This window comes from Tinamus guttatus, unplaced genomic scaffold (assembly GCF_059628265.1).
Source record: "Tinamus guttatus ecotype Peru unplaced genomic scaffold, ASM5962826v1 Tinamus_guttatus_pri_ptg000540l, whole genome shotgun sequence".
In the NCBI taxonomy this organism is placed as follows: domain Eukaryota; kingdom Metazoa; phylum Chordata; class Aves; order Tinamiformes; family Tinamidae; genus Tinamus; species Tinamus guttatus.
Window position 1 is genome coordinate 350,648 of NW_028289074.1, and position 19,218 is coordinate 369,865.

Here is a 19,218-nt window from a genome sequence, read left to right on the forward strand (position 1 = left end):
TTCTTCTTCAGATACAACTGGTGTGAGGGTTGTATTCAGCTCTCGTGCTGGTGAATGGAGAATATTCCCACGTGGTCTCTGGACTAAGTCCATTCCAATCAATGCAATATGCCATTCCAAGGCATCTCCACAAATACCAGTCAAAGACTAGTGCATCTATTTCCATCTGCAGTAAAGCAGAAACAACTCCTCCGGAGCTATGGGGAGGAGTCCCTGCTGAACTTGGCACACTCAGCCACTTCAAAGTGGAGCACCAGAAAGGGAGCTGAAATAAGGGAGAGAGGAAATGTGGGGAGTTCCTTGAGAAACTGAAATGGTTTGGCTCAGAAAAGCCTGCCTTAACTTTTGGCTTTCTTTCCTTCCTCGGACAGGACTCCTGGGCCCCGAAGGAACTAATGTCCAACGGCAGCTCCTTCAGCGAGTTCCTCCTCTTGGCATTCTCAGACACGCGGGAACTGCAGCTCTTGCACTTCTCGCTCTTCCTGGCCATCTACCTGGCTGCCCTCCTGGTCAACGGCCTCATCATCACAGCCGTAGCCTGTGACCACCGCCTCCACACCCCCATGTACTTCTTCCTCCTCAACCTCTCCCTCCTTGACCTTGGCTCCATCTCCACCATTGCCCCCAAATCCATGAGCATTTCCCTTTGGAACAACAGGACCATTTCCTACTCAGGGTGTGCTGCCCAGATCTTCCTGGTAGCATTCTTGTTTTCAGCAGAGTATTGTCTCCTCACAGTCATGGCCTATGACCGCTGCATTGCCATCTGCAGACCCCTGCACTATGGGACCCTCATGGACAGCAGAGCTTGTGTCAAAATGGCAGCAGCTGCCTGGGCCAGTGGCTTTCTCAATGCTCTCCTTCACACTGGGAACACATTTTCCATTCCACTCTGCCAAGGCAACATGGTGGAGCAGTTCTTCTGTGAGATCCCCCAGATCCTCAAGCTCTCCTGCTCACACTCCTACCTCAGAGAAGCTGGGCTTCTTGTGATTAGTATCTCTTTAGGCTTTGGGTGTTTTGTTTTCATTGTGGTGTCCTATGTGCAGATCTTCAGAGCTGTGCTGAGGATCCCCTCAGAGCAGGGCCGGCACAAAGCCTTTTCCATGTGCCTCCCACACCTGGCCGTGGTGTCCTTGTTTCTCAGCACTAGCATGGTTGCCTACCTGAAGCCCCCCTCCATCTCCTCCCAATTTCTGGATCTGGTGGTGGCCGTTCTGTACTCGGTGGTGCCTCCAGCACTGAACCCCCTCATCTACAGCCTAAGGAATGAGGAGCTCAAGAATGCCCTAAGGAAACTCATCCAGTGGGTCTAGTGCCAGCAACAAGATCTGTGCTAGGGGATTTGGCATTAAGGATAAGTGCTGTTCATTTATTTCTTGCTTGCTTTTTTTCTCTTATATTCCAATAAAGGAAAAATATATAGTCTGGTTCATGCTATTTCTCCGCAGGAAAGTCTCATTTGAATCTGCCACAGGGACCATGTTTAGCCCCACTAAGCAACTTCCGATGTCTCCCATGCACTGATGAGATTTTCCCTGTGCAGTGTCTCTTCCAGCACTGACTCCAAGGGAGAACAGGGGCACAGAGTCAGGCTCACCTGAGTACAGACAGGGTGAGACCATGGCTCCTGTGTCCTTTAGGAGAACTCAGCTCCCCTAGCCACAATCAGGGGGCAATTTTTCCTGCTCTCCTGTGGAGGTCATAGTCATGTGTTGCCCTACACCGGTCATTGCAAACACTCTGGGGTCGTGTGTCACCAGTATTGGTGGTGGCAGTCCCAGTCAAACTGGGTCTGCTTCTCTCTCTGACCACCATGGACCATAGTCCCACAGCTGCTCACTCTGCAAAGCAGCACCACCAGAACAGGGCAGGTGCAGGAACAGCCCAGCCAGCAATGGGGACACTGATCTGGGAAAAGGCTCTGTGGGGAGCAGAGATGTCCCAGGAGAGAGGCAGGGTAACATCCTGCGATAGAAAATGCAAAGGAGAGCCAGGTTTCTGTGTGCCCCTGCTCAGGACAGGAGCTTCTGGAGGGTCTGCAGGACCTGGGGTCCTCTGCTGGACTGTGCTGGGCAGTATGGTGGGCTTGGGGGAGCTGCAGGCAGACAGGGAGGGGATCTGCTGGGCACAAGAGCAGGGAAAAGAGAGAGTGGTCAGCCTCACTGTTGGGCCTCACCTCCCTTACCAGGGAGCTGCTCTCCTTGTCCTTGGCCTGGTCATGCCATGGACATGGCAGAGCCTGGCCCTGCACCTCTCGCATTCTGACCAGCTGACCTGACTGCAGAGCTCTGCCTTGCACCTGCCACCACCCTGCAGTCCACAAAGCCTTGACAAGGAAAGTTGGGAGCTGAGGAGATCCCACAGAATCCCAGAATGCTTCAGCTTAGAAGGCACCTCTGGAGATCATCTAGTCCAACCCCCCTGCACAAGCAGGGTCACGTAGACCATGTTGCACAGGATCACATCCGGGTCAGTTTGGAATATCTTTGGGCAGGAGACTCCACATCCTCTCTGGACAATCTCTGCCGATGCTCTGTCACCCTCACACTCAAGAGGTTTTCCCTGAAACTCAGGCAGAACTTCCTCTGCTTCAGTTTGTGATTGTTGTCTCTTATCATATCGCTGCCCCCCACTGAGAGTGCCTGGCCCAATCCCTCAGCACACTCCTTTCAGGTATTTGGGCACAGTGCTAAGATCCCATCTCTGCCTTCTCTCCTGTAGATCACAAAAGCACATTACTGGCTCATGGCTCAGTCCGTAGTCCAGCAGGAAAGTCCTCCCTTTCTGGGCACATGAGTAACGTGCATCTAATTTACAAGGAAAGACTAAGCGAGTCAGGCCTGTTCAGCCTGGAGAAGAGAAGATTGAGGGGGGATCTTATCAGCATGTACAAAATACCTGAGGGGAGAATGTAAAGAGGATGGGGCCAAACTGTTTTAAGTGGTGGCCAGCAGTAAGACAAGGAGTAATGAGTACAAACTGAAACTCAGGAAGTTTCATCTCCATATGAGGAAAAACTTCTTTACTGTGAGAGTGACAGAGCACTGAAACAGGCTGCCTAGAGAGTCTTTTCTCTGGAGATCTTCCAAACCCACCTGGATGCAACCCACTGCAACATAATTTAGGTGTCCCTGCTTGAGCAGGGGTGTTGGGCTAGATGATCCAGAGATCATCTAGAGATCTCTTCCAACCTCAACCATTCTGTGATTCTGTCATTCTGTGAATGTGCCTGGAAGCAGACAGCAAGGACTTGAATCATTCCTGAGCAACTTCACTCTGGCATTCTTCAGGTCTTTTGTAGATGAAAATGATTCCAGGACTGGAAAGCACATTAAGATCCAAGGAACACACAGCTAATGCTGCCTTTGTAGCTATGGGAGGACAAGAGAGCTGGATTTCTTCAATCTGGAGAAGGGAAGGCTGTGGGCTGACCTAATAACAGCCTCCCCATGCACACCAGGATAGCACCAAGAAGATGCAGCCAGACTGCCCTGAGGACCCTCACGGCTGGAATGATTCTTCCATTCTACTTTCTTCACCCCAAGTCTTCCCTTGTTGACCTTAGGGAAAACCTTCAGCTTTTCTACGACCATGGGTGTATTTCAGACAGAAATAGGATGACATCAGGTCACACAGGTCACCCAGAGGAGACCTGAGATCAGCACAGGCCTTTCTGTTTCAAAGAACAGCCAGTGAGTGCAGAGAGACATTGGGGAAGATGAGGAGACCCTGCAGTGAGGACAAGGTAGGAAAGCAGCTTGATTATCTACAAGCTGCAGGGAAGCAAGTGCAAGCATGGGAAAGTGCAGAACAATCTCATGGGGAGATGGCAGAGGGCACTGGCATGGTTGAAAACCTCCAAAAGAATCAGGTCTTTGTTCTCTTAGCCATGGCTAGTGGTTCTGCCACTGAGGACTCAGAGAAGAAGCTTCTTCCTAATGACAAGAGGTCCTCCTTGCTTGCTTTCCCTCAGGGAAACACGATGTACTCTGTTGGTGTCCTGTCCTGGAACGCTGCCCCCACCAACAGCCCTGGGCAAAGCATGATGGAAAGGATCCACCTGCTCAGGAACTGGGCACCTGTGACTGGCTCATCTGCTTGATAACACACAAGAAGAGATGACCTGGTATCAGAGGCACCTGCACATTGCCTTTGCCTACCTGCAATCAGGACCTCCACCTTTCTCCTCGAATCAGCCCCTAGGGAGGCTTTGCTCATAACGGTCCTCAGCGAGACCCATTAACCCTCCTAGAAACTTGGAGATTTTCTTCTGACTTCAGCTTCTTGAGAGGTTTCTTCAAGTTCCTCCCAGCATTGGAGGTCTACATGCAAAGTACCAAATACCCGCACAGGGACATTAAGATGCAAAACCCTCAGGAGCCAATGCCTCTTGCCATAATGTTCTTCGAGCTTTGGTTCTTGTTTGGTTAATTGGAGAGTTTTTAAGACTGTGTTGAAGTTAGATTTCATTAGGCACCTGAAAAAGACAGATGGTTGCTTTTTAAGCCTTCTTTATCCCTCAGTTTTCAGAAGGAGTCATACCTACATTCTCCAGTGCTTACAGTGTCTCCCAATGATGTGTGGACATATATTAAAAAAGCAGGATTTTTGAGGGGATACCTGTATGAAGAACCTTCCTGCCCAGCTCCTCAACCCTGTCATTTCTCTCAACAGCCACTGGGTGCTGCTTGGATCACTGGTTCAAATTGGACCTGTTTCTATTCCAGGCAGTAGATGAATGTTACAGCTCGTGTGCACCGATTCCCCTGTGAACTAGCTGCAAGCAGGCACAGAAGGATTTGTCTTGCAGTCCTCAACGTATGTCAAGTCTGAGTTGCCTCCAATGAAGTCCACCAAGAATAACCTTCATTGAGATTTGACACATTAATAGTAAAACTTAGAAACAATAATAGTAAAGTTCTGACACATTAATAGTAAAATTTAGAAACAAAATAAAAGAATCATGAAAAGTAAAAGACATAACGAGAGTCCTGAAAGGCAAGGCAAGGTTTAAATTCCCTGAATCTGAGAGAGATGACTGGAGAGCTGAGAGGATTCTGATAGAAAAATGAGCAAGGGAAAAAACTGGGGGGGAGAGGGGGAGAAATGCATATGTCTAAGTGATTAGATGCAAATATGACTTTAGAAATGATTTATTTATTCAGGACATGTAAAATATGTGAGAGATCACAGAAATGCCATCTATAGTTTAAGGGACAGAGCAGTGGAAACTCAAGGGCAGATCAATAATTCTTCACACCAGATTCAGACAGTTCCTGAAGATTTCCACTCTTTCATCACTGGAAAACTTTGATAAGCCAAACATAAGCCAAACATCTGAGATGTTGAAAGTGTGCCCATATTTTCCCTAACATTGAAAACACTCCTTCATCTTTGCAGGCAGAGCTCAGGTGTCCAACCACCAGCACCCAGCAGCACTTGGAGACATTCCAGTGTCTGTGAAGGACCTGCCTGGGCCTGGCAGCTCTCACAGGGACCTGCAGGAGACCAGAGGCCCTTGGAGCTGCAGAGGGAGGCTGGGAGACCATGGCACCTGCAATGGCACCAGTTGTCCAGGACTCTGGGACTGCATTCTATACCGTTTAGGAAATCACTTTCCTTTTCAAGAAAAAACGATCATGCAGAAGGCTAGTGTGCTAAAATAGAACAAATGAAGAAAGGTGGAAGGTATAACAAAGCATTTATTTAATTCTTTTTCTTAATTTCTTTCTATTTTTATGACATTTTCTAAACATTTGTGTTGTAAACAGGTCTACACCATTAACAGGATATTTCAGTGTCCCACCCAGAGCCCAGTGCTCAGAAAACCACCCCTGCCCACAGCTGTCCTTGCCACCCCTCACTCTTTGCACTGAGCACGTCGCACTCTGAGGTGTCATCATCTCTCAACTGGTGAGGAAAGTAGGGGACCACCTTCAAGGAAATGCTCTGTTTTGGTGTAGCCAACTTTGAATAAATTGACTACACTCCTGTTAAAACAATGTTTTAAGGAAGTCTCTAGAATATCTTCAATGCAATAATTGAAAAAAACAGGTCCTACTTTCCAAAATTTCTCACAGCTTTTGCCATTGCCATTTACTCTTTTCTGCTGTCTTATGTCTATCTTAAGCATCACAGTGTAAGAAACCCTGCTGGGGAGCCTTAAAAACAGTGATCCTCCCTTGGTACCTCTGGGAAGAAGGCTGTGTCCTGTCCTGTCTAGTCCTACATCCTGCTGTTACTGGAAGAGTCACTCACCACAGAATAAGATTTGAGGCTCCCCAAAACATATCGACCTGTGGCCACACTTTGTGAAGTTTCATCCCCCATAACTTTGATCCTGTCTTGTACCACCCTGAAGCCCTAAATTCCCTCACTGGACTGCCTGGAGAAGAGATGTGACAGCGCAGGAGTGAAGAAGTGTCCTCTCCAGGGCTCCCTTTGAGACATTTTTCAGTTCTTGGCATCATCTGGAGATATTCCTGAAGGGTTATCAGCAGGTTTTGGGAAATATCTGGGGGGAAATGAGGTGACTGCTTTCCAGGACATGAAGAGACACCTCTCTGCTCCTCCTGGCTCTGGGATGTGGCTCCAAAGGGCAACACTGGGGAGCCCATGAGCAGTGCCCAGCAGAGCCTGGGCCACACAGGGAAGGGAGGGAGCCACTCTGGCACCAGGGAGACCTCCTTGTGATGACGCACGTCTCACTGTGACCTCGGATCGTGTCACTGGGAGCTCAGCAGGTCACTGCCATGGAGATAGAAGAGCTAGGCAGGGAGGAGAGACATGTCCTTGCACATGCTGGAAAGCAGTGGCCTCCCTTCATATCTGTGCTATCACACAACTCTCCTCTGGCCTAATCCTAATCCTAATCCACAACCCTAAAACCCTAACCCCAACCTCTAACCCCTAACCTGTTTCTAACCTAAGCACAAACCTAAAACCCCAACTAACCATAACACCCCCCAAACCCTAAGACTAAACTCTCCAAACCCTAAACCCCCAAACACTAACCCCAAACCCTTTCACTCTCTAATACTAAACACTCTAATCCTAAACCCACCCTAACCTGTAACCCTCTAACAGTCAACCTGAAACTCTCTAACCGTAACCCAAACCCCTAACCCTCTAACCATCACCCTAAACCCTCTAACCCTTAATCCTCTAGCCCTAAATCTTCAAACCCTAAATCCTCAAACCCTCTAACCCCTAACTCTCTAACCCTAACAAGCTAGCTCCCCAACCCCCCAACTCTGACCCATAACCTTCTAACCCTAGCTCTCTAACCCTAAACCCTCTAATCCTAAACCAAAACTCTCTAACACTAATGCCCAACCCTCTAACGCTAAAACATCTAGCCTTAAACCGTCTACCCTAAACCTAAACCCTCTAACTCTAAACCCTCTAACTCTCTAAGCAAACTCTAAACCCTCTAAAACTAACCCCTAACTCTCTAACTCTCTTACGCTATAACCTCTATCCCCTCTAACTCTAACCCTAAACCCTCTAACCCTGAACTCTCTAACCCTAAACTCTTTAACCTTCAAACAGTAAACCCTAAACCCTCTAACTCTAACCCCTAACTCTCTAACCCTAAACACTCTAACCCTGACCCTAAACCCTAAACCCGCAAACTCTAACCTGCTAACCCTAAACACCCTAGTCCTAAACCCTCTAACCCTAAACTCTCAAACCTTTCAAACTTCTAACTCTACCCCCAAACACTCTTCCTCAAATGCTCCTACTCTCTACAGCTAACCCTCCTTCCCTCTAACCCTAACCCTAAGACTTCTAACCCTCTCACCCTAAAACTTCTAACACTAAACCCTCTAACCCTCTAAATCTAAGTCTGTAACCCTATCTCTAAACTCTCTGACCCTAAACACTAACACTTCTAACCCATAACCCTAATCCTTAAGGCCTCTAATCCATACCTCTAACCCCTGTAACCCAAATCCTAAACTCTCTAACCCTAACGCTAAACCCTAAGACTCTAACTCTGCCCCTAATCCCTCTAACCCTCTACCTTTAAACACCCTAAATCGCTAACCCCCAACCCTCTAACCCCCTTAACCCTAAACCCTCTTAACCCTCTACTAAACTCCTCTACCCCTAAACCCTATAACCCACTAACCCTAACACTCTAAGCTAACAAAACCCGCTATCACTGTAAGCCCTAAACCACTGACCCCATAAGCTCCTAACTCTAACTGCCTAATGCCCTAATCCTAACCCTTAAACCTAAACCCTCAGCCCCCTTAACTATCAAACCCTCTTAACCTTCCAACAGTAAACCCTAAACCCTCTAACCCTAACCCTGAGCCCTAACTCTCTAACCCTAAACCTAAGCCTAATCATTCTACCCCAAACCTAAACTCTAAACCTTCCATACCCAATCTCTCCAACCCTCTAACCCAAACCTTAAACCCTAAGCAGTCTAGCCCTCTAACCCTAAACTCTCTAACCCTCTAACCCTAAACCCTCTAACCCTCTAACCATCTATGCCCAACGCCTACACCCTCTAACATCTACAGCCTCTAACCCTAAACTCTCTAACCCTCTAACCCTCTAACTCTAAACGGTCTAACCCAACCCCCACCCCCTAAACCTTCTAACACTCTAACCCTAAGCCCTAACCCTAAATACCCTAACCCTCTAACCCCAACCCTTTTACCACAACCTTATAACCCTACAGCCTCTAATCATAAATGATAAACAAACTAAACTTAACCCTACACCCTAACCATCTAACCCTACCCTCTAACCATAGCCGTAAACCCTAAACATCTAACCCCAAACCCTAACTCCTCTAACCCACTAACCCTAATCCCTCTAACCCATAACCCTAAATATTTAGCCCTCTAACCCAAAAGCCTAAACCTTAACCCCTCTAACCTCTCTAACCCTAATGCTAAACCCCCTAACACTAACACTAAACCCTAACATTCCAACCCTAACATTAAACCCTCTAACCCATTACCCTTAAACACCCTCAGCCCTCTGACCTCCTCATCCCTCAAACCCCCTCAGGCCTCTTACCCCCCAGTCCTAACCCTCACCCCCAACCCCTTCACCTTCTACCCCCCTTCACCCTCCAATCCTCTACCCCTAAACACCTAACCATCTAACCCTAAACCCCTAACCCCCTAACTCTCTAAACTGACCCCTTAACTCCCTAAACATAACATTTACCTGGAACTGCTAACCCCTAAACCGTCTAACCCCCCATATCCTCTAACCCCCTAAACTCTAGATATCTAACCCTAAACCCTACCCCTCTAACTCTAAACCCTTTAACCCTAACCCCACCCATAAACCCTAACCCTCTAACAGTAAACCCTAAACTCTCTAACCCTCTAATCAACGCCCTAACCCTCAATCCCCTATCCCCCTAATCCTCTAACCCCCTGATCTCCTAAACCTCTAATACTAAACCTAACCCCTCTAACCTTAATCCTTCAAACTCATAATCCTAAACCCTAACCCTGCTAACCCCTAAACCCTCATCCCCCTAATCCTCCAACTTTAAACCCTTAGCTCACTAGCCCTCTAACTTTAAAACCATAACCCCTCTAACGCTAACCATAAACCCTCTAACCCTAATGCTAAACCGTAACACTCCAAACCTAATGCTAAATCATCTAAACCCTTAAACAACCAACCTGCTAACCCTCAGCCCTCTAACCCCCTCAGCCCTCTAACCCCCTTAGCCCTCTAACTCTAATGCCCTAATCCCCTAATCATAACCTTTACCACTAACCCATAAACTCTCTAACCATCTTAACCATAAACTCCTTAACTCTAAACCCCCTTAATCCTCTACAGCTAAACCCTAAACATCAAACCTTAAACACTCTAACCCTAAACTCTAACCCTCTAATCCTAAACCCCAACCCCTCTAACCCTAGACCCTCTAACTCCCTTAATCCTAAACGTCCTTAACCTTCTAACCGCTAAAACCTCTAAATCTAAACCCTAAACATTTAACCTGAAACCCTAACATTCTAGCAGTATCCATAAATCCTAAACCCACTAACCCTAACCCCTAACCATAACCTCAAACCCTCTAACACAAAAAACTCTAACCCTTAACCCCTAAAACTTCTAAACCTCTACCTCTAAACGCTAAACATCTCACCCTCGAGCCCTAAACCCGCTAGCCCTAAACACCAAGCCCCTCTACCCCTAGCCTCTCTTCCCCAATGCCTCTACCCGTCTAATCCTAAACCAAAATCCTCTACCCCTAAATCCTAAAAACTAAAGCCTCTAAACTTAGCCCTAAACCCCCTAACCCTCTATCACCCTAACCTCCTAAATCTAACCCTTACTCCTAACTCCTAAGAGCTCTAACACTTAACCCTAAACATCCTTCACCCTAAATCCCCTTCAACCACTTAACTCTAAACCCCTAAACATCTAACCTGAAACCCTAACCCGAAACTCGCAACCTTAAACCCTCTAATCCCAATCCCACTAACTCTCTAACCCCTTTACCCTCTAAACCCCTAACCCTTTTACCAAAATCTTTTAACCCTACAAGCTCTAACCCTAAACTCTAAATACACTAACTTTAACCCCACACTCTAACCGTCTAACCCTACCCTCTAAGCATAACCCTAAACTCTAAACATCCAACCCTAAATCCTAAACCCTCTAACCCTAATCCCTCTAACCCATTACCCTAAACATTAATCCCTCTAACCCATAACCCTAAACCCTAATCCTAACACCCCTGACCCTAACACTAAACTCTAACTCCCTAACCCTAACACTAAACCTGCTAACCCTCTATGCTTAAACCCCTTAACCTGCCAACCCTCTGATCTCTAACCCTCTCGGCTCTGTAACCCCCTCAGCCCTCTAACCCCCTCATCCTAATCCTTCACCCTCTACCCTCCTTCACCCTCTACCCTCCTTCACCCTCTGTCTCTCTACGCCTGAACATCTAACCCTAAACCCTCTCACTCTCTAACCCTAAACCCCTAAGCCCCTAACCTTTAACCCTAAATCCCTAACACTCTAAACCTAACCCCCTACCCCTCTAAACCTAACCTGTACTCAGAACCCCTAACCCCTAAACCCTCTGACCCTAAACCCTCTAAGCCTAACCCCTAAATCCTAACCCGTAACCCCTAAACCCCCTAACTCGCAACCCCTTAACCCTCTATTGCTAACCCTAACCCCTCTAAACCCCTCTAACCTTAATCCTTCAAATCCATAACTCTAAACCCTAAACCCTCTAGCCTCTCTAAACCCTAAACACTCATCTAGCCCTCCAACTTTAAAGCCCTCAAGACCTCTAACTTTAAAACCTAACTTCTCTAACCATAATCATAAACCCGCTAACCCTAATGCTAAACCCTAACACCCTAACCCTAAGACTAAACCCTCTATCTACCCTTAAAAATCCAACCCACTAACCGTCAGTCATCTAACTCCCTCAGCCCTCTAACCTCCTTAGCCCTCTGACTTTAACTCCCTAATCCCCTAATCCTAACCCTTACCACTAACCCCTAAAGTCTCTAAGCATCTTAACCCTAAAACCCTTTAACATTCTAACCCCCTTAACCCTCTCCACCTAAACCCTAACCCTCCAACCCAAAAGCCTAAACCCTCTAACTCCCTTAACCCTCTAACCCCCTTAACCCTCTAAACCTAAACCCCTAACAGTAAACATCTAATCCAAAACCCTAACCAACACTAACTATAAATCCTAAAGTCACTAACCCAAACTCCTAACCATAATCTCAAACCCTCTAACACTAAAACCTCCCACCCTAATCTCCAAAAACTTCCAAACCCCTACCCCTAAACCCTAAACATCTAACCTAAACCATAAACCCTCTAGACTTCTACCCCCCTTCACCCTCTAAGCCTCTACCTCTATACCCCTATACCCTCTAGCTTTAAACCCTCTAGCCCTAAACCCCTAGCCCCTCTACCCCTAACACATCTACCCCTCTAATTCTAACCCTAAACCCTCTACCTCTAAAACCTAGACACTCTAAACATAACCGTAAACCCTCTAACCCCCAACCTCCTAAAACTAACCTTTATTCCTAAGCCCTAAACCCTCTAACCTTTATCCCTAAACCCCCTTCACCCTAAAGCCCCTCACCCCCTTAAGCCTCTACCCCTGAACATCTGACCCGAAACCCTAACCCAAAACCCTCTAACCCCAAATCCTCTAACCATAGCCCTCTTAACCCCTTAAGGTGCCTAACCCCCTAACCCTAACCCCACCCTTAACCCCAAACCCTCTAACCCTAACCCCAAACCTTCTAACCCTTTGCCCTCTAATCCTTAACGCTAAACCTCCCAACCTCTATTTCTAACCCTAAACCCTCTAGCCCTGTAACACCCCTAACCCTAAACCCTTACCCCTCTAACCTCTCTAACCTCTATAACTCCCCTAAAGCCTCTAACCTAAAACCTTACCTATAAACTAACCCACTAAACCGTCTAACCCTTCTGATGCTCTAACCCTAAACAATATAACACTAAATCCTAACCATCTAACTGTAACCCCAGACCCTCTAGTCTAACCCCTCAACCCTCTAACACTAACCCTAACGCCTCTAACGCCCTAAACCTAACTCCTAGGCCCCCCAGCTCTAAACCCTTACCCCTAAACCATCTAGCCCCCTTAACCCCAACCCCATTAGTCCTAACCTCCTTAAGCCTCCAACCCTAACCCCCTTAATCTTCTAACATTAACCCTAACATTTAGCGTTAATTAGAGGGTTCCTTTACCCTAACCCAAACATTTAACTCCTCGAACTCTCCAACACTCTAATCCTAAGCAATCTAATGCTAAATCCTAACCATCTAACTGTAACCCTAACCCCTCTAACCCCAACTCCTCTAACTATCTAATACCAACCCTAACACCACTAATCCCACTAACCCATAGCCTTAAAGCCTAAACCCTCTAAACAATAACCCTAAACCCTTAGCCCTCTAATGTCAATCCCTAACCCCTCTAACCCTAATGCTAAACCTGCTTACCCTAACACTAAACCCTAATGCCAAACCCTCTAAACCTCTAACCCCCCCAGCTCCCTAACCCCCTAATCCTAACCCTTACCCGAACCCTACAGCCCTCTGTCTCTAAAACCCTAAATCCTAAACCCTCTAACCTTATCCCTAAAACCCTAAACCCTAAACCCTCTACCCCTAAAACCTCTGAACCTCTACCCCCTAAAACCTAAACACTCTTACCCTAAACCCTCCAAACCTAACCCCAAACCCGCTAACCCTCTACCCCTAAACGCTAAACATCTAACCCTAAACACTCAAACCCTCTAAACCTCTAACTCTAACCCCACCTCTAACCCCCTAACTCTAACTCCAAACCCTCTAACCTCTAAAAAGTTACATTAATACATTTTTCTGCAAACGACTCTTACTGCATGCACACACACAATACTGTCTGCCAGAAAGCCCTAAACCACCACAGCAGTGCCGCTTGGATGTTCTGGGCAAGCCCAAACACCTCTGACCGTGGGCGGCCACCCAAGCTCAAAAGATTGATGCAAAAGACACCAGCAATAAAGAGCCTAGGCCTTGACAAGATGGGAAACAAATGATGAGGTCAATAAATTTCAAGGCAAAGCAGGGGGATGGCACAACCCTTGGGACCAATATGCACAAAGCAGGATGTCATTGAGAAAACTCACTGACCACAACACTCTCCTTCCAACAACTCCCTAGCTCACCCTTATTATTGGGGCATGACCTTTGCTTCCTCTATCTCTCTTTTGGGGCCCCTGGGAATTCTGCTCTACATTTGAAAAATCAATACAAATTGCCACCGTCCCAACCGACTGATGCCTGCCCCCCACACTGAATATACCACACATGAATATATCAAGTTGATTACACATACTCTGACCAACCACCACTCCAGGCCATCTCTGCCACACTCACTCTACTACAACCAACTCCCACATGCAAGGCAGCTCCAGCCCCAAACTGAAAGGCATGCACACAAACAATGGCATGCTAACTGAGGAAAATCCTCTGCAAAAAGAAGCACTACTGCACAGAAGATACTTTATGTTCCAGAAAAGAAAGAACACGAATGACCTCAAGACCTGTGCAAAACAGTGCGCAGACACAACACACAGCATAGAAACACAGGCTGGAGCTGCCTGCCCTAGCGCTCCCGCACATTCTCCTGCAAAACACCCAAAACACCTGCCTCGCACACCCCTCATCCACAAGAGGCATCCGCACTAGACAGGCTGGCAGCTGAGACACACACTGAAACCACCAACTCAAGCCACACACCCAAGCCACCCCAACACTTTCTACATCGCCGCTTAGCTTTTGCAGTGTGCAGGGTCAGCACAGGACTTCAGTTTGCAGACACACTTTAAAAGACTGTTTTGGATTGTGTTTGTCTTGACATTGTTGCCAAACCATTTAAGACATCTTGACCTCGGCATCCTGTCTCTGGGAAGACTGTGATATCAGCTCGAGGTGTTTTGTCTCCATACATTTACGACTTCTTGGCCTTGGCATCCTGTCTCTGGGAGGATCAGCTCAAGACCCAAATAATGCTCAGCAGTGCCTACTGAGCGGTGCTTACACTTGAGTTGGATAAAGAGGAGCACCAGAGCACACGGCATGTATGAAAGTGGGTGAACTCTTCAGGAACTGGGACATAAAAGGACTGCATATCCCCACCACCACACACACATACATGTGCGGCTTCTTTTCCTGAACTCTCCTTCAAGAGATCATCACCTGCACTAAGATGAAGCCAACGAAACTTAGCTGGACTGGTGGTCGTGGGAACTAATCTTGCTGCATCTCTCCCACTTGCTTGTTCATCTTTCTTTTTCCCTCCTTCTTCTCTCTGTCCTACTGTGGTTATGAGAATAAAGTTTACAAGGTTGTATGGCATTTGATCCCATTTGTGTCTTAATCTCACTCTTGGGATCGTATTGAAATCTCCCCCGACAGCGCATCAGGACACTGATATGCCTGCCATGCAGGGCTGTGCACATGTCACATTGCTGTGATTTACGCTCTAGTATAGCCTGTGGTTATACCTGCAGAGACAGGTCGCCCTCCTCATGGTGGGATCCTCTGTCTGCTCAGCTGCATGGGCCTGTAGGCTTCATTGAAATATCTGACCAAGATGGGCTCAGGTGCTCTAAATGCACATATGTGGTTCCATTTCAGGTGGCCAAGGGGCCTCCTTGCCCCTATGGCCACCAGCTGATGCTTGGGAAGGATGTGCATCTCTCGGTCTTGTTCCAAGAGAACTTGCAGACTCTTGCATGTGCCTTGGACCATCCCTGGCACCTCAGGCATCACAATGTGTCATTATCCAAGCAGCCAACTCCTACCTTCTATCTCTACTGATTAGGGACAAGGGTTTCATAAGGGACGTCCATGCAGATTCCTCTTTCACACTCACCTACACTTAGACAAAAGTAATCCCATGTCCTGTGGGTCTCTGGTGTGCATAGGAGGGACATGAACGCCCCTCTAGCCTGAAAGCTTCTGGAATGTCATGGCTCCTGTCTGCACCCTATCGTGGTCAGTCCTGCTCTGCAGGACTTGATTTGGTCTCAGAAGAGAGTGTGTGCAGACAGAAGATGAGCCATGGCAGAGTGTGTGGGCTGACACCAGGGTAGAAGCTAGGTCAGATGGAATGAGACGATAAGCTCAAGCTGCTCCTTTCCGCCTTCAGGCAGGAGGTGACAAACCTAGGGGTGCTCCTGAGGGTGACACAAGAGAGGGAACACTGGGACCTGCAGAGCTTGGCACCTACCATCTGCTTTGGGTCTGGGACACCTGGCAGGTGCCGCTGGCTGTGGCCCCTGAGAGACCCCCAGCCCCACTAGCAGCACTGAGTCCCCTTCCACAATGACAGGAGCTTCTGGAGTGTCCTGGCTCCCATCTGCATCACATTGCTGCCCTGGCCCAGCTCTGCTGCCCTGCACGTGGCCCCTGTGCAGGCACCGTCCAGCACCCACTGTGAGCAGAGGCAGGGAAACATCTGCTCAGCAGGGTTCCCATGAGAGCCCTCAGTGCCCCTTCCCCTAGCACTGCCTGCCCGGTGGCCTCCCACCAGCCCCCAGCCCCTGCGCACTCCTGCTCCTGTCCCCCTGGGCTGGGCAGAAGGCCGTGCTGAGGGCTCTGCTGGGCTCTGGGCCCACAGAGAGTCCAGGCGGGGCGGCCATTCCCCCCACACAGGTGCTGGGCCCAGCAGGCACATGGAGCTGGGCACATCCAAACAGGAGCCCTCCCAGGACCATGGGGAATGGGCAATGCTGGGAATGGCTGCTGCGAAGGGCTGGGGCAGGGGCTGGGAGTTGTTTCTCATGCCAGTTTCTCCTCTCTCTTCCCTCCCCCAAAAATAGTAGTGTGGGCTCGATGTTTGTTCCGACACACCCTGCTTGAAGGTCCCCATGGCAGAAGGATGGTCTACTGGCCCAGTAGACAGCTCCAGCATCATCTCTGAATTCTCCCTGCCAGCCCTGCAGAGGAGCCAGGGGAGGGCTCGTCCTCCCAGGGCTCACAGCTGCACACACAGTCCTCCACCTCAGCATGGACCTTCTTGGAATGTGACCTCTGGAGCAATGGGCAGCAGGCAGAGTGCGGGAGATTGTCTCAAGGACGTGTGCTGGGGGTAGGTCCTCAGAGACAGCAGCAAACTGATGTGTCTCCTGGGTCATGCTTCCTTCAGTACAGGTCTCTGAAAGGGGTCTTAGCCTTATATTTGGTGCCATCCTTCAGGAGGGTTGATGCCCCTATGAGCTGGGAGGATGGGCAGCATTGATCCTTCTTCATCTGCTTGCCAGGTCATGGGGTGGGCCAGCGCAGCAGGGTTGTCTGGCTCTGCACCAGGCGCTCGCTGTAGTGCCCCCACACCCTGAGTGTTGTCTTGGAGCTTGCTGTAGTGCACCAGTATTGTCTTGGAGTCCATGTCAGCATTCTTCTCTCCAAGACCCTTTCATGTTCATTTCCCCTTCCTTGTCATTTCAGACAATCCCTTCTCTGATTCTGTTGCCTGTTCCCACCATTCCCTTCCCTGTTCTTCCCACAAGATCCTGAGCTCACAGTACTGCTTCACAGAGCAAATGGGCAGTTGAGCACACAGGGATCAGGAGGTGCCTCCACTGTTGCTGTTCTGCTCAGGGAGGGAAGCAGACTCAACCAAAGGGGGTTTGTGGCCTCGATTCCCCCCAGGAGTCTGAGGATGTGTCAGGTGGAACTACGGGAGGAACTATGGACATTTCTGAGGGTACCAGCTGTGTCCAGGTGCACCTCTAGATCTGAGGTTTGCCTTGGCCCCAAATACCTGGGTTTAGTGCGTTACCTTTAGGTGCCTCCACTTTAGAGGACCTCTCCCCTTGTGAGGCTCCACTCCCTGCTCTCCTGGCATCTCCATCTTCCCCTCCAGAAAGACAGGAATCTCACACTGTGCTTTAACATGTGTCACAGCTCTGGTCATGTAAATGCAGCACCATTCAACCTCTACACTATTCCTGGACACTGATAAGTGCTTCCCAAATCCACCCCTTGATCTCTGTAGAGATCATTACAAGATGATGAGTTTTTGATGCTGAACCCATGGAGCAAGCTGCTCAGCAGGCCCTTCTGGTGTGCGGTTTCTTGGGCGTGTTATTGACACCAGCTTTGAAGAAAATCCAGCCTTCAGGCAGTGCACTGGACAGAACCTTTTCTATTATATAGGAGTCACTGAGGGAGCCTGTCCTGATACAGCATTCGACACAATTTAATGGACATTCGACACAATTTAATGGACTAGGTGAGCAGTCTCAGACTAAATATCACAAATCCAAGAACTTGTGTAGCAACATGATAACAATTATTACTACTAATGAAAGACACAATAAAAATAACAAAACGAAACAGTACTCAATCTGGTTGGGATAGAGAAAGAGTCATTTGTGGAGAGATGTGGCAATTTTACCACTGCTGAAAAATGTCCATGAAATCACTTTCCTTAAGGCATCCTTGAGCTCCTTATTCCTCATGCTGTAGATGAGGGGGTTCAGGGCTGGAGGCACCACAGAGTACAGAACAGCCAGCACCAGGTCTAGAGTTGGAGAGGAGATGGAGGGGGGCTTCAGGTAGGCAAAAAATGCAGTGCTAACAAACAAGGAGACCACGGCCAGGTGCGGGAGGCACATGGAAAAGGCTTTGTGCCGGCCCTGCTCAGAGGGGATCCTCAGCACAGCTCTGAAGATCTGCACGTAGGACACCACAATGAAAGTGAAACACCCGAAGCCTAAACAAACACTAACCACCAGAAGCCCAGCCTCTCTGAGGTAGGAGTGTGAGCAGGAGAGCTTGAGGATCTGGGGGATCTCACAGAAGAACTGCTCCACCACATTGCTTTTGCAGCAGGGTAGGGAAAATGTGTTCCCAGTGTGCAGGAGAGCATTGAGGAAACCACTGGCCCAGGCAGCTGCTGCCATTCTGACACAAGCTCTGCTGTCCAGGAGGGTCCCGTAGTGCAGGGGTCTGCAGATGGCAACGTAGCGGTCGTAGGCCATGACTGTGAGGAGACAATACTCCGCTGACATGAAAATAGTAAAACTTAAGACCTGGCCAACACATCCCCAGTAGGAAATGGCTACGGTGTCCATCAGGGAATTGTGCATGGATTTGGGGACAGTTGTGGAGATGGATCCAAGGTCGAGGAGGGAGAGGTTGAGGAGGAAGAAGTACATGGGGGTGTGGAGGCCGTGGTCGCAGGCTACGGCTGTGATGGTGAGTCCGTTGGCCAGGAGGGCAGCCAGGTAGATGGCCAGGAAGAGCGAGAAGTGTAAGAGCTGCAGCTCCCGCGTGTCTGCAAATGGCAGGAGGAGGAACTCGTTGAGGGAGCTGCTGTTGGACATTTGTTCCTTTGCAGCATAGAGGCAATATCTGAGGAAGAAAAGACATGGACAATCAGGAGGACACTCTTAAAAGGAAAATAAACAAATTAATGAAGTTTTTTTTATCTATCTATTTGTCTCATTCCCAGATCTCTGAAGCTCATGCCTCTTCTAGCTAGAAAATGATGTCACTCTAAAAAGAGAGCAGCCCCTGCTGAGAGCAAAGTCTGGTTTCAGAGTGCCCATCTCTGACCTTCTCACCCTTTCTACGTGCACGTGAAGGAGGTCTCCACACTCCCCTTCTAGCAAACAACACACAAGAGCCTTTTCTGCTGCCCATTTACAGCCT

General features: G+C 48.5%; 2 protein-coding genes across 2 annotated transcripts; one reads left to right on the top strand and one right to left on the bottom strand.

Moving 5' to 3' along the window:
- The first annotated feature begins 395 nt into the window (after nucleotides 1–395).
- LOC148592686 (olfactory receptor 14A16-like) lies at nucleotides 396–1,316 on the top strand. Its single transcript, XM_088534111.1, has one exon. It carries the CDS (start codon nucleotides 396–398, stop codon nucleotides 1,314–1,316), a length of 921 nt encoding a protein of 306 aa, XP_088390237.1.
- Nucleotides 1,317–17,930: 16,614 nt separating this feature from the next.
- Nucleotides 17,931–18,890, bottom strand: LOC148592687 (olfactory receptor 14C36-like). The gene has a single exon (XM_088534103.1). The coding sequence runs from the start codon at nucleotides 18,888–18,890 to the stop codon at nucleotides 17,931–17,933; it is 960 nt and encodes a 319-aa protein (XP_088390229.1).
- Between the last annotated feature and the right edge of the window lie 328 nt (nucleotides 18,891–19,218).